The sequence below is a fragment of the Ascaphus truei genome, chromosome 13 (assembly GCF_040206685.1).
Source record: "Ascaphus truei isolate aAscTru1 chromosome 13, aAscTru1.hap1, whole genome shotgun sequence".
NCBI classification, from domain to species: Eukaryota; Metazoa; Chordata; class Amphibia; order Anura; family Ascaphidae; genus Ascaphus; species Ascaphus truei.
In genome coordinates this window covers 43511930-43526636 of record NC_134495.1, presented here as the reverse complement: position 1 = coordinate 43526636, position 14707 = coordinate 43511930, and the positions used below count along the sequence as shown (strand labels likewise).

The 14707-nt window shown below is 45.1% G+C and overlaps 2 protein-coding genes across 2 annotated transcripts in view; both read left to right on the top strand.

Annotated features, from left to right (window-relative positions):
* Positions 1 to 14707, top strand: part of LOC142465288 (uncharacterized) — a 446439-nt gene that overhangs the window by 78066 nt on the left and 353666 nt on the right.
* LOC142465279 (uncharacterized) overlaps positions 1 to 14707 on the top strand; it is a 60176-nt gene that overhangs the window by 31528 nt on the left and 13941 nt on the right. The window contains exons 5-7 of the mRNA XM_075569286.1: positions 2242 to 2438; positions 4507 to 4710; positions 5562 to 5685. Coding sequence (XP_075425401.1) covers positions 2242 to 2438; positions 4507 to 4710; positions 5562 to 5685 — 525 coding nt within the window. The remainder of the gene's footprint in view (positions 1 to 2241; positions 2439 to 4506; positions 4711 to 5561; positions 5686 to 14707) is intronic.

Genomic DNA, 14707 nt, shown 5'->3' with positions numbered 1-14707 from the left:
GAACAGATGCACGCACGCACGCGCGAACAGATGCACACACAGACGCGAGAGAACAGATGCACACACACACACACGAGAGAACAGATGCACACACACACGCGAGAACAGATGCACACACACACGCGAGAACAGATGCACACACACACACGCGAGAATAGATGCACACACACGCGAGAACAGATGCACACACACGTGACAGCATTGGGCACCCTTGTCTTTTGTTGTATGCATTTGCCACGCTCCGTAGCACTCATTTTGGCATAAATATATATTCATGATGTGGTGAGTGTAGGAGTTTGAGCTAACTGGGAATGTGTGTGTGTCTACCATAAAGAGAAGACTTCACGAGAGCAAATACAGAGGGTTCACCACAAGGTGCAAACCATTCATAAGCCTCAAGAATAGAAAGGCCAGATTAGACTTTGCCAAACATTATCTAAAAAAGCCAGCCCAGTTCTGGAACAGCATTCTTTGGACAGATGAAACTAAGATCAACCTATACCAGAATGATTGGAAGAAAAAAGTATGGAGAAGGCTTGGAGCTGCTCATGATTCGAAGCATACCACATCATCTGTAAAACACGGTGGAGGCAGTGTGATGGCATGGGCATGCATGGCTTACAATAGCACTGGGTCACTAGTGTTTATTGATGATGTGACAGAAGATAGAAGCAGCCGGATGAATTCTGAAGTGTATAGGGATATATTGTCTGCTCAGATTCAGCCAAATTCAGCGAAGTTGATTGAACGGCGCTTCAGTTTACAGATGGACAATGATCCAAAACATACTGCGAAATCAACCCAGGAGTTTTTTAAGGCAAAGAAGTGGAATATTCTGCAATGGCCGAGTCAATCACCTGATCTCAACCTGATTGAGCATGCATTTCACTTGCTGAAGACAAAACTTAAATTACATTTGAGCCCCTGAAATAAGGGGACTGTGTATGAAAATGGTTGCAATTCCTAAAGGTTTCATACGATATTTTTGTTCAACCCTTTGAATTAAAGCTGAAAGTCTGCACTTCTATTGCATCTCGGTTGTTTCATGTCAAATCCATTGTGGTGGCGTACAGAGCCAAAATTATGAAAATTGTGTCAGTGTCCAATTATTTCCGGACCTCACTGTATACGCGAGAAGAGATGCACATAAACACACACGAGAACATATGTGCTCACACACGAACAGATGCGATCACTCGCACGATAACAGATTCACGCATGCACCCACACGATAATACACAAAAGAACAGATGCTCTCTCACACACACACATGAGAACTGATGTACACACACGTGTACTGATGCACACAAACACACACGAGAACAAATGTGCACAGACCCACACATGAGAACACATGCACACAGACACGAAAATACAGGTGTGCACACACATACTGGAGAACAGATGCACAGACACACGAGAACACAGACACACACATATGAGAACAGATGCACACACACACACACACGAGAATATATGTGCACGCACACACCCGATAATACACAAAAGAAAAGATGCTCTCACACACACACACATGAGAACTGATGCACACAAACACACACTAGAACAAATGCGCGCACACCCACACGCGAGAACACATAGACTCACACACAAGAACAGATTCACACACACACGAGAGCAGATTCACACACATGCACACACAAACACAAACAAGATCAGATGCACAAACGCACGAGAACAGATGCACTCACAAGAACAGATGCGCACACACACACAAGAGCAGATGCACACATACACACACACACACACACACACACAAGGACAGATACACACACGCAATGACAGATACACACACAGTAGAACATATGCGCACACACACGAGCAGATTCACACACACCAGAACAGATTAGCCTGTGTGCACACACACCAGAACAGATACGCACACACACACACACATGAGAACAGATGCGCACACACAAGTACAGATACTCACACATACACACACGCAAGAACTGATGCACACATACACGATAACTAAGGTGCACATACAGTACACACACGAGAAAAGATGCACACACGAGAAAAGGTGCGCACACACACATATATGATGACAGATGCACACACGAGAACAAATGCAAACAGATGCACACACAAACACACGAGAACAGATGTGCACACACATAAGAACATATGCAGATGCACACACAAGCTGATTCACACACACATTTTCTTGTCACTGCAGGGTCGCATATACATCCCCCTCTCTCTCCCCATGTGTAGGAAGATATTACTGTGACGGAAGTACAATATATATCACTAGCTGCAGAGGTCACCACGCGGTGAAACACTTCCACAGGAAACAGAGACCATTCTTGGTGCATCTGACTAACTCACTGATGATGAACATGGACAAGAAGCAGATGACTGAGAGGATCTTGGATCACACCCTGGATATTATCTACCTGCTGACTGGAGAGGTGAGGGCTGCTGGAGAAAGTCATAATGACACCACTCTTATCTCCCTCACTACAACAGGGACCTGCAGAGCATTAATATTTGAGTTACTGGAGAAGCAATATCCAGGGACACATGCAACTAGAGAAAGCAAGAACCCAAGGGCAGGCAATGTGTTTGGTCATATGGAGAGCTCAGGAACACATAAGGTCATGATTGGGCAGCAGGAGAGCACAGGGACAGATAGGATCAGAGAAGGATGTAGTTTGGCAGAGGGGAATGACCCAGTGATTGCATGTACTTGGATCCAGGAAGAGACATGTTTGTGCAGAGGGAGATCCTGGGCCCACTACATATATTATTATATTATTATATATTTTATAAAATTGATGTTTTGTGTCTGCGCTACTGTACATTATTCTGTAATATCCACAGTGTCAGAAGTCCTGTAATGAATACATGTACATTTAATGTGATGTTTGTACAATCCATGATCCTTGTGCTCATATACAGATGCAGCGGCCGTTATTTTAACAAATCACGCGGTGTATATACGTCGGAATACCCGTGTCATGGTGCGGGATTACTTCCAACCGTACCGCCTTAAGACACGAGTGCATAAAATGGCATTTTAGTGTTCTGGCTTTTAAACACCTGACATTGACACACTAGCAAAGTTGCACAATACTTTGCCCATTACAATTCATTCATTTCATTGCATTTACTTGCACACAATCCATAAAATTCAAGCAAAGCAGCCACGATAAGCGCGGGTGCCTGGGGCGATTGGCCACGTTCATGCCGCGTGGAGTACAGCAGCGCACACGAAAACGGCTCTGTGATGCCTTAAAATAACGGTTGCTGCGTCTGTAGGTACAGGGGAGTCAGTGCGTTTGGTGCAGACATGCAAGTGATACAATAGACAGAATTGGTGGGGAGGGCACTGAATAGATTCGTACCTAATGCAGATATGGGAAATGAATCCCTGTAGGTGCTACTACTGTCTTTGCAGTATTGTGCAATATAGCGTTGAGGTCCAGGAAAGAGTTAACTTCATGTGCAGTATACAGGCTTTGAATGCTCACTTGATAGCCATAATATAGGATATATAAAGAGTGGTATGCAGGCACCACAGTGGGTGTGTGAAATGTACACTCACTGAAGAGAGCGCACCCCACACCCACTTATGGGACAGCACCCCTCAACCCATAGGCATGAGACAGTATGTAGCCATGAATGATAGAACTGCAATAACAGAAATAAATAACTCACGAATCCTTCCTGGACAGGTATAGCGTGCCTCCTTCCGGTTTGATAAATCCAAGTTGAGAAAAAAGAGTGGTGGAGCACTGCTGTAAAAATAAAGGGCTGGAGGCTGCTAGCAAGTAAAAATGCTTTAATTTAAGGCATGAGTAGACCGGGCTACAAACAAAGAAGGTATCTCTAACCTTCTTTGTTTGTAAGGTAATAGGGGAGCCCCTGCTGCTGCCTCATAGAAAATGAACGGTGAACTGTGCTCTGGGTATACACTAAATAGGTAGAAAGGGTAGAAAAGAACCCAGTATAGCACTCAAGTTCACCCTCTGGTGATTAGTGTATGATTTAAAATATAAACTTTATTTAATACACAACAACAAGAGACATCTATTATATTGATCACGAGCCCTATGGCTGTCAGTATTACGATCCTACGACCTCTAGTACGTCATTTTAACACCCATAATTTTATATATGTGTTGTATTAAATAAAGTTTATATTTTAAATCATACACTAATCACCAGAGGGTGAACTTGAGTGCTATACTGGGTTCTTTTCTACCCTTTCTACTTCTTTGTTTGTAGCCGGTTTACTCTGATGCCTTAAATTAAAGCATTTTTACTTGCTAGCAGCCTCCAGCCCTTTATTTTTACAGCAGTGCTCCACCACTCTTTTTTCTCAACTTAGATTCGTACCTAAGAGTATAGATTTGTTAAAAAGAGACGTGTCCCTCTTACTGCTAATCAACAAATTTGCAGGAACATGAGACATACTGTATCAACTGTGTCTCTTGCTCTGCACAGGGATATTTATTACAGTCTCTCAATATATAGGATTATATTGTTGTGAAGAAGCATAGTGAGCATGTCACAGACAGCAGCAGTCCCTGTGTGCCAGAAATATTCTGCAGGACCCAGAGACCCATCATGGAGAATCCAACTAACTCCCTGATACATGAGAGAAACAATGACAAGAAGCTGATGTCTGAGAAGATCCTGGAACACACCAACATCATCATTCACCTGCTGACTGGAGAGGTGAGGGCTGCTGGGCAGCGTTGGATATTACCTCCTTTCTGTCTTCATTCAGCCTTTTCTTGAGCTAACGTTGTTCTATGTATCTGTATTTTCCTCTCTGCCTTGCTCACCTGGCTTTCCATATGGAAAAGATTCTTACAGGATCAATTATTATGTTATTATTATTTCACTGTGTATTTTTGTCACATTGGATGTTGCTCTGGACTTCTTTGTTTCTTGTTTATACAATTAGCCACGCCCATTAGCACTCCTTTTGACACACACACACACACACACACACACACACACACACACACACACACACACACACACACACACACACACACACACACACACACACACACACACACACACACACACACACACACACACACACACACACACACACACAGTGGTAATTTGGGGGGGGGGGTTCTGAGAGCTTGCTGGGTATCTGTGTGTTTTGTTAACTTTGTCCAGGTGGTCTCAGCTGTTTTGGAGGTTAGTGGCTCCTCCCACCCAGGGTTTAAAGCTCACCCCTCCCCACTGTCCAAGTAAGCAGGTTTTCTTTTCATGCAGCTGGTTGCGACAGGTTCAATGCCAGGACCATCCTTCCTCTAATTATAGAGGTAAATAAGGATTTTAACCAGTTAGTGTTAGGACCTGTGATAGTATGGTCATGCCTTGAAAGTGGCTCACAGGCTTATACGCTTTGGCCAAAGGGTTAACTAAATGACCCTTTTTTCAAGAGATATATAGGTATTTCACTGTGTATTTTTGTCACATTGGATGTTGCTCTGGACTTCTTTGTTTCTTGTTTTAGAACCAATTATTATATCTGGATACTGAGTGGGGGATTCTCTGTGTTTCAGGTACCTATAAAGTGTGATGATGTTGCTGTGTATTTCTCCATGGAGGAGTGGGAGTATTTAGAAGGACACAAGGAGCGTTACAAGGACGTGATGATGGAGAATGACCAGAACCTCAGCTCACTGGGTAAGAGAAGGTTTCCTGTTATTCTAATAGAGATGTCAGTCATGTTTGGATCCAGCAAACAGGAGCTCAAGTTACACTTTGTGTTTTTGTTGTGAGGTTTATGTTGGGAACAAGAAACAAGGTACAGAGCCGGGCAAACAGAGGCTCATCTCTGTCACTCAGGACGGGAGATTTTAGAGCAGAGGTTCCCAACCTTTTTTCTCTTGACGCCCCCTATTCATAATGCTCAGTTGCCGAAGCCCTTACAATAATGCAAACAGAACACACTCGCTGGACAGATCGCGCCACATACACACACACACAAACCGCTACACACACATAAATAAGACAGTCACAGAAAAAATACAGACAGACGCACTACAGGAAGACCGATACACATAGTAAAGACAGACACACACAGTACAGGTACACACACACTTGGCACATGACAACAGATACAGACAGATACATTCACCACAGGAGAAAATATACAGACAGGATAAATGCACCCACACAGGACTGACAGACACACACACCATGGGAGACTAGCTATTCACATGACCGGAGAATAGACACAGCACAGGAGAAAATATACACACAGACACACACCACTGGAAAAGATACACACACACACACACACACACACACACTAACAGATACACACACACAGTAAAGAACATATACGCATAAGACACCCATACATACATCACAGGTCAGATACACAAGACAGAAGCACACACCACAGGAGAACAAACACACAGGAAAAAACATACACACAGAACCAATACACACACACCACAGAAGACCAGATACACAAAGGACAGATAGCAAGACACAAACACACACAGGAGAATATACACGGTGCAGAACAGATACACATACGACACTGTAACGCTCGGCCTGCCCACAAGCCAGACGAGACCCCGGGACTGAGGTGGAAAGGAGTAATACCACACACCTAAAAGTAAACGGGGGCACGGCCGGAGTGTGGAAGTAGCGTAGATGGTCCTGGTAAAAAATAGAAAGGTTACCGTATTTGCCCACTCCAGCGTTGGAAGGTAAAGTCCGTAAGCCAATGGTGGTGGGTTGGAGAGTGCAGCGTAGTAGAGTGTCCGTAAGCCTGGGTCGTGGAGTGGAGAGAGCAGCGTAGTAGAGTGTCCGTAAGCCGTGTCCAAGGGATGTAGAAGTCTGCAGGGTAGAAAATCCAAAGCCAAGTCCAAGGGGTTCCAGAGAGCAGCGTAAACCAAGTCCAAAGCCAAAGGTCAATATCCAAGGAGGTCAGCAGAATATCCAGGGACAGGAACAGAAACTGAAAGACAAAAGGGGCCAGGCAATAGCAGACAGCACCAAGGTACAGAAGCTATGCAGAGCAAGGAGGTAATGGTGAGGGGAGACTAAATAGGGGGCTGGGACCTATCAGAGGAAGGGGAGGGACAGAGGAGTGGCCCGAGGGAGGACCTGATAGGGGAGAAATGTCTGGGAGGCTGGGACCTATCAGAGCAAGGGGAGGAGCGGAGGAGCGGCCGGGGAATGAGCTGATAGGGGAGAAGGGCCTGGAGGGCGGACCTGATGGAGCATGGGCAGGGAAGCGTGTGATGTGCGCACTGCCAGTGGGGAGGCGGAGTCCGGTGCCCGGCACCAGTAAATGGCCGTCTGGGTCCGCGCGCGCCCGTAGGGGTGACACACGAGACCCGGAAGTGCGGGAGCAGCCGTGGGGGAAGCCGCGAGGAGTGAGGCACGCCGCCGGGGAGCCCGGGCGGCACGAGGACAAGGTAAGGAGGCGCTGGAAACGGGTGTACCCGCAGCGCGGATCCTTACAGACACACATACATAGACCACAGGTCATATACATACACACACACTGGAACAGATACGCACATGACACACTGTCTGTAAGGAATCGGGGGAACTCGCCCCCTGTGGCGTGTTCCCTCCTTACCTGCCGCATCTCTGTTCCCGCTCTCCTTATTGAAAAAAGTGTATTTAAGTGTAGCGCTATTCCAACATAAGTGATATAAATTATAACACTACAAATATCACTCTAAATATAAAATATAAGTGAAAAAAATATAATGGGGCTGCCAACTAAAAAACGAACTACCCTATTTTAGTATAAAGCATACAAAAACAGAAATAGGGGCCCCCTTGCATCTATAAATAGTGAGTGACACAATATAATGCAAATCAATAAATTATACAATAAAAGTGAATAGGTGAGAAAATAATGCTGAAAAAAATCCCCAAAGTTCCAAGGATATGATGAATGGATCCAGCCTTCTCTCAGCACACGGAAAGAAATAAACAAAGCAACATGGGGGGCTATGCACTAAGCTCCGAGCTTTCGCGCAGGCCTGAAAAAAATTAGCACGTCTGATAAAAAATGAAGTTGGCGGCGCGATTCACTAAGGCCCTCAGCCCATTTTTTATCGGACGTGCCCAAAACTGGCTTATCGTGCGTGCAATGTATATACCCCCTGCTAGCGTTCTTAACATTTACGTGCGCTAGCTGATAGAAAACCAATGCTGTTCAGCTCCGGAGACCCCCTGCACATCTACTGTACACTATAATTAAAATGTATATTAAAAAAAGATTTAACAAACAAATACACGACCCCACCCCCCGCCCCACCCCGCGCCCCACCCCGCGCCCTAACACATACAGTACAATAATGTGCAAAATAACTATTATCCAGATATGGATAATAGATTATTTGCCCATTATTAAACACTGCATTAGTATACCTAAATAAAGTCAATAAAAACAGCAGCCAGCTAATCCAATGAATACAAGCAGTATCAACATCAACAATTAATTAATTAAACCAAAATACCCCATGTTAAATCCCAAGCGATGTTGTCCCGTCGTCTTCTTGTTGGCTGGCATCATTCCCTTTAAGTGACGTCATGTAAAAAAAAAAAATTAAAGTAGGAATATGGTTTTAACAGCCAATCAGGTGGCTGATAACCATTTTGAGGCTAAATGTGACGTCACTAGCCATATTTAAGGCCGTGACGCCTCATTTGAGCCCAAGAAGACAACGGGACAACATCGCTTGGGATTTAACATGGGGTATTTTGGATTGACAGATGAAGATAGAAGATAGAGAAGATGAAGAAATGGTTACAGATGAAGATAGAAGAAGGTGATTAAAGAAAGAAAAAAGATTGGGGTACCTGATCCGGATCTTCATGGCGGATGGCATCGGATGCTGTTGGAGGCCTTCAAGGTACGTGAGCTTCCTGTTACCCCGGGAGTCGGAGGGCCACCGCTTCTAATGGTAAGTAATATATTCAGTGTTTGTAAATGTCTCTTTTTACTGGTTTATTCTTTGGATGTGATTTTTGATTTTTTGGGGCAGGCATATTGACTGATAATATATTAATCTGTACCTCTTTAGGGTACAGATTAATACATTATTATTACAATATTTGGGGGGGCATTTGTGGGTTGCTATTGCTGTTGATATTTTAATGTCAGTTTCTTATGTGGATGTAATTGTTTTTTTTTTCATGCTTAGGGGCTTATGCAGAGAGAAACGTTAAAAAAAGTTTAAAATGGCTGTAAAATAGTCACAGATTTGCCGTTAGTGAAGGTGGTATGCAGAGAACGCCGTTAACTCATTTCGGCAAAAAACTGCAAATTGCCAACTTTTCCTGGCTATTTGAAACTCGCCTAATGCACATATTGGCGTGTTCCAGCGATTCGGAGCTTCTGGAATACCACGCTATATTAGCATGGCGAGTTTCAGGTTCTCGCCACGAGTTTGGCGAGTTTTACAGCTCTGAAAAATTTTCAGAGCACTTTTAAAAATCGCGCCATTTTCTCCCGAGTTTAAGGATTTCTGGCTAGTTTTTTCGCCAGAAGATGGCGCTATTTCCTTATCTATGCTCTCTGCATGAGCCCCTTAATGTAATAAAATGTTTGCGATTGGTGTTCGCTTGTAGTAAATGTTGTATTATGTTAGCTAATGTGTTTTATGGTTCTTTCTGAGATTGTTTGAATGTATTTATTTGTCTTTTAATGTTAACATTTATTAATGTTGTTGTAATTAATTGGTTTGATTGGTTAGTGTTACTATTCATTTTGAGTTGGTTTAGGAATTAATTGGTGTAATTGGTTAATGGTTTAATTAATTCATTGTTGATGTTGTTACTGCTTGTATTCATTGGATTAGCTGGCTACTGTTTTTATTGACTTTATTTAGGTATGCTAATGCAGTGTTTAATAATGGGCAAATAATCTATTATCCATATCTGGATAATAGTTATTTTGCACATTATTGTACTGTATGTGTTTGGGGGGTGTATTTAGTTAGAAATATTGTTTAGTATTTTTGTTGGCACAACATTGGTACCGCAGGCCCGCGGGTACCCCGGAACGGCCGCGGGGACCCCGGGACGGCCGCGGGGTCAGCCGGGGACACCCATGCGACCCCCGGCCTCCCTCGGGGACCCCTGCGGGGTCAGCCGGGGACACCCGCCAGCCTGTTGTATTGGTTTTGCGCCTGCAAAAAGGTAAACAAAGAATTTTTTCTAAGTCCAGCTTTTGTTATCACCTGCCTTTAGCTGGTGAGCTTTATTCAGCGCAACTTTAACGTACGATCAGTTTGCGGTTCTTAGTGAATCCCGCAGAAGGGCAGGATTCAGCGCAAACAGCTGATCGTACGAGCCAAGTTGGACTTTGAAAAAATTCAAAGAAAAAGCCCGTTTTAGAGCGCAAAGTGCCTGTTTGCGCGGCTTAGTGCATAGCGCTTGGCGGAACTTCACGTTCTAAGAGCACTTTACACTCTTAAAACGACTTATCACTGCTTAGTGCATAGCCCCCATGGTGCGATATTGTTAAGTTACAATGCAATCGAACAAAGAAAGAAGAAACCCCTATATTGAGAGCACTCTGAATGGCTAAGATAGAATAACACCGAGAGAGAAGCCTAAATTGACAGATCTAATTGCAATGGTGGATAAATATAAAATAATTTTTTAATGAGAAATCAGATGAAATAAGGTCAGTGATTAGGTATGCCTAGTAGGGAGGCATAACTATGACAAATTGGCGAATTAAAATAAATGAGGTGGGTAAATTCCAGGGTAGGAAGCCCCACTCCGTATATAACAGTGGGGACTCGCGATCACACAATGATATGGTGTATACCACTTGGAGACGGAACTTGAAGGTAAGTATCGGTCCAAGATTGTATGTGTCCACAAAGGGCTGAAGATGGGTATGTGGTATCTGAGGGAGAACTATGCACAGAAATAGTGTTACACCCAATAGATGGAACTGGTGGGTGTCACTGTGACAGAGTAACTAGCTCAAAAGTTAGTGCCCTCCCCACATGAGCCCTACACATCACAGTGAGGACATAAGATCCTTTTTTTCAGACAGAATGACTCTATAGTCTCGGTAGGGGAGTGTTTATATTGTGACATCACAATATGCCTACTTGAGTGAAGCTACTTCGTATGCCCTATTCCAGGACAGAATGACAGACTGTATGCGTCTGCTGTAATGTCATTATAGGCACTCTAGGGAGGATCAAAACGTTCTGCTGCAAAAGTAGCGATTAAACATTAGGTACACCAAGTGTAGTGTGTCCGGTCGAGTTTCTAGTAAAAGCACATCACGCCCGTGTTAGTATCTAGGGCTTTTCTGCGCTCATTCAGGCGTATTGCAAGTGCAATTTCAGCACAAATAAGGGGTTAAATGATTAAACACAGGACCGCGAGTCTGGACAGAATGGCAGACTGGTGGTGTCTGACAGAGTGTCTATGATGACAGCATCTTATGTCCAATAAACAAGCAAATATGTGGTCCTGATATTAACCCCATGGCTGTATGTGAGAACCACCTATATACATCAGGCGGATGTGTACCCGTTGCTAATCTAAGAATGATTATTCAAGAGGATCTGTTCCATCACCCTGGGGATCGCAGTCCTGAGTTCTGTAAAAGGAATACAATACACCCTGGATATTGCGTGACTGGACAAAGTAACAGGCTAACGAGCGTCTGAAACAATGTCTCCAATTTCATGACTTATATTGCCCAACTGAATCTTTTGGGTTAATTACCAAGATGCTTAGAGCACCATTAGCTCCCTCCCAGGTGTGCAGACTTGTTCGGTCTTTAACAGCGTCTGCACTCCAGACAAGGAGGGAGAAATCAAAGTGTGCGCTTTAGCACCTTGGCCCATGATGAAGGCCTCTGCAAGGGGAGAATGCAGACCAGCCTAGGAACACTGAAGAATAGCACTGGGGATCCAGCGCTTCAGCACAGGAACCAGGAAGCAGACCTCTGCAAGGAGGATATGCAGCAGGCCACAGGAACCAGGCCTCTGCAAGGAGCATATGCAGCAGGCCACAGGAATCAGGAAGCAGACCTCTGCAAGGAGGATATGCAGCAGGCTACAGGAACAAGAAATGGCTGAGGCAGAAGTGTTTGTGGCAAACACAGTTACATCCAAGTGAATCATGGTTTATGCTCAGCAATGAGGAAATGGGAGAGCCCACTATAAGAAGGGCAGGGAGCCAATCAAAGGACAGGGGTGTGAGGGAATTCCTCCAATGACTGAGCACAGAGACAGAGCTGCAGTGATTGCAAGCACAGGTGATACTGATTGCAGATTCAATGGGGAGTTGTCTAGAAACTGCATAGCTCTGTAAGGAATGGGTTTCAGCCAAACCCAGGAGTGGATTCCTTACAGAAGCAACAACTTCCATATTAATGAACAATTGGGTAACTGAGGCAGAAGTTAATAAGCGGCTTGAGAAAATTAAAGTAAATAAGGCACCTGGCCCCGATGGCATACATCCAAGAGTTCTCAAGGAGTTAAGCTCAGTAATAGCAAAACCATTATATTTAATATTCAAGGACTCCATTTTCACAGGCTCAGTAGCCCAAGAATGGCATAAAGCAGATGTGATGCCTATATTTACAAAGGTAAATGTAGTGAGTGTGGTGCTCAACAATTGAAGCTGGTTCCCTTTGTAGAAAATGATTATATCATGAATAATTGTCCTGATGAAGGTGGAGTGGCCCCAATATTGTAGAAAGGAAAAGCTGGAAGGGATAAGTGTCTAGTGGAGTTTGCATAACATCCACAACTACGTACACTTCAATAAACACCCGACCAGATAATATGTATAAATGGATAATATCCGTTTTGTGTACAGGAGACAATAAGGCACTGCGGCTCTTTACCTGTACATTGAATGGGACACTCTCATCATCCGGGGCGTGCAATCCATCCAATGTAAATTCAAAGTATTGGTGGGCGTAGATAGAGCACAGCCGAAGAAATCCTGCTTCTGGTATCCAGACAAGGAAAAATAGCCAGGCAACTCCAAACTGACGAAATGATGAGTTTACTGCAATCTAAACATACAGAAAAAACGGACTACATGATGAACGCACCTACGCTTTATAAAATGCTGTTGCCTGAAACGCGTAGGTGCGTTCATGTAGTCCGTTTTTTCTGTATGTTTAACTTGCAATAAACTCATCATTTCGTCAGTTTGGAGTGCCTGCCTATTTTTCCTTCTCTGGATACCAGAAGCAGGATTTCTTCAGCTGTGCTCTATCTATACCAGGGGTGGGGAACCTTTTTTCTGCATGTTTTGGCTTGTTGTGGTCGGACGATAACTGTCTATACCAGGGGTGGGGAACCTTTTTTCTCCCAAGGGCCATTTTGATATTTATAAAATCATTCGAGGGCCATACAAAATTATCAACTTAAAAATTAGCCTGCTATATTTGGTCAAACATTTAATGAACTCACCACTAATGTGATGGCTGGAACTGCTTCTCTTTGGGTGACTGACGGACTCTTGGGTGGTGGGTGACGATGACTGACTGTGGGTTGGTGTCTGTGCGCACGCACACTCACACACACATGCGCGCACACACACACACAGAGCAATCTTGCAGGGGGTAGGAAATCAGACTCTCAGACCCACTCTCTCTCAGACCCTCAGACCCACTCTCTCAGACCCACTCTCTCTCAGACCCACTCTCTCTCAGACCTACTCTCTCTCAGACCCACTCTCTCACTCAGGCTCTCAGACCCACTCACAGACTCTCAGATCCTCTCTCACTCTCAGACCCACTCTCACTCTCAGACCCACTCTCACTCAGATGTCAGACCCACTCTCACTCAGACTCTCAGACCCACTCTCTCTCTCAGACCCTCAGACCCACTCTCTCGCTCAGACCCTCAGACCCACTCTCTCGCTCAGGCTCTCAGACCCACTCTCTCGCTCAGGCTCTCAGACACTCACAGACTCTCAGACCCACTCTCACTCTGACCCACTCTCACTCTCAGACCCACTCTCTCACTCTCAGACCCACTCTCTCACTCTCAGACCCACTCTCTCACTCTCAGACCCACTCTCTCACTCTCAGACCCACTCTCTCACTCTCAGACTCACTCTCTCACTCTCAGACCCACTCTCACTCAGATTGTCAGACCCACTCTCAGACTGTCAGACCCACTCTCAGACTGTCAGACCCACTCTCAGACTGTCAGACCCACTCTCAGACTGTCAGACCCACTCTCAGACTGTCAGACCCACTCTCAGACTGTCAGACCCACTCTCAGACTGTCAGACCCACTCTCAGACTGTCAGACCCACTCTCTCTCTCCCCCTCTCCCCCATTCTCTCTCCCCCTCTCCCCCACTCTCTCTCCCCCCACTCTCTCTCTCTCCCCCACTCTCTCTCTCCCCCACTCTCTCCCCCACTCTCTCTCTCTCCCCCACTCTCTCTCTCCCCCACTCTCTCTCCCCCACTCTCTCTCTCTCTCCCCCACTCTCTCTCTCTCCCCCACTCTCTCTCCCCCACTCTCTCTCTCTCTCTCTCTCCCACTCTCTCTCTCTCCCCCACTCTCTCTCTCCCCCACTCTCTCTCTCCCCCACTCTCTCTCTCTCCCCCACTCTCTCTCTCTCCCCCACTCTCTCTCTCTCCCCCACTCTCTCTCTCCCCCACTCTCTCTCTCTCCCCCACTCTCTCTATCTCTCTCCCCCACTCTCTCCCCCACTCTCTCTCT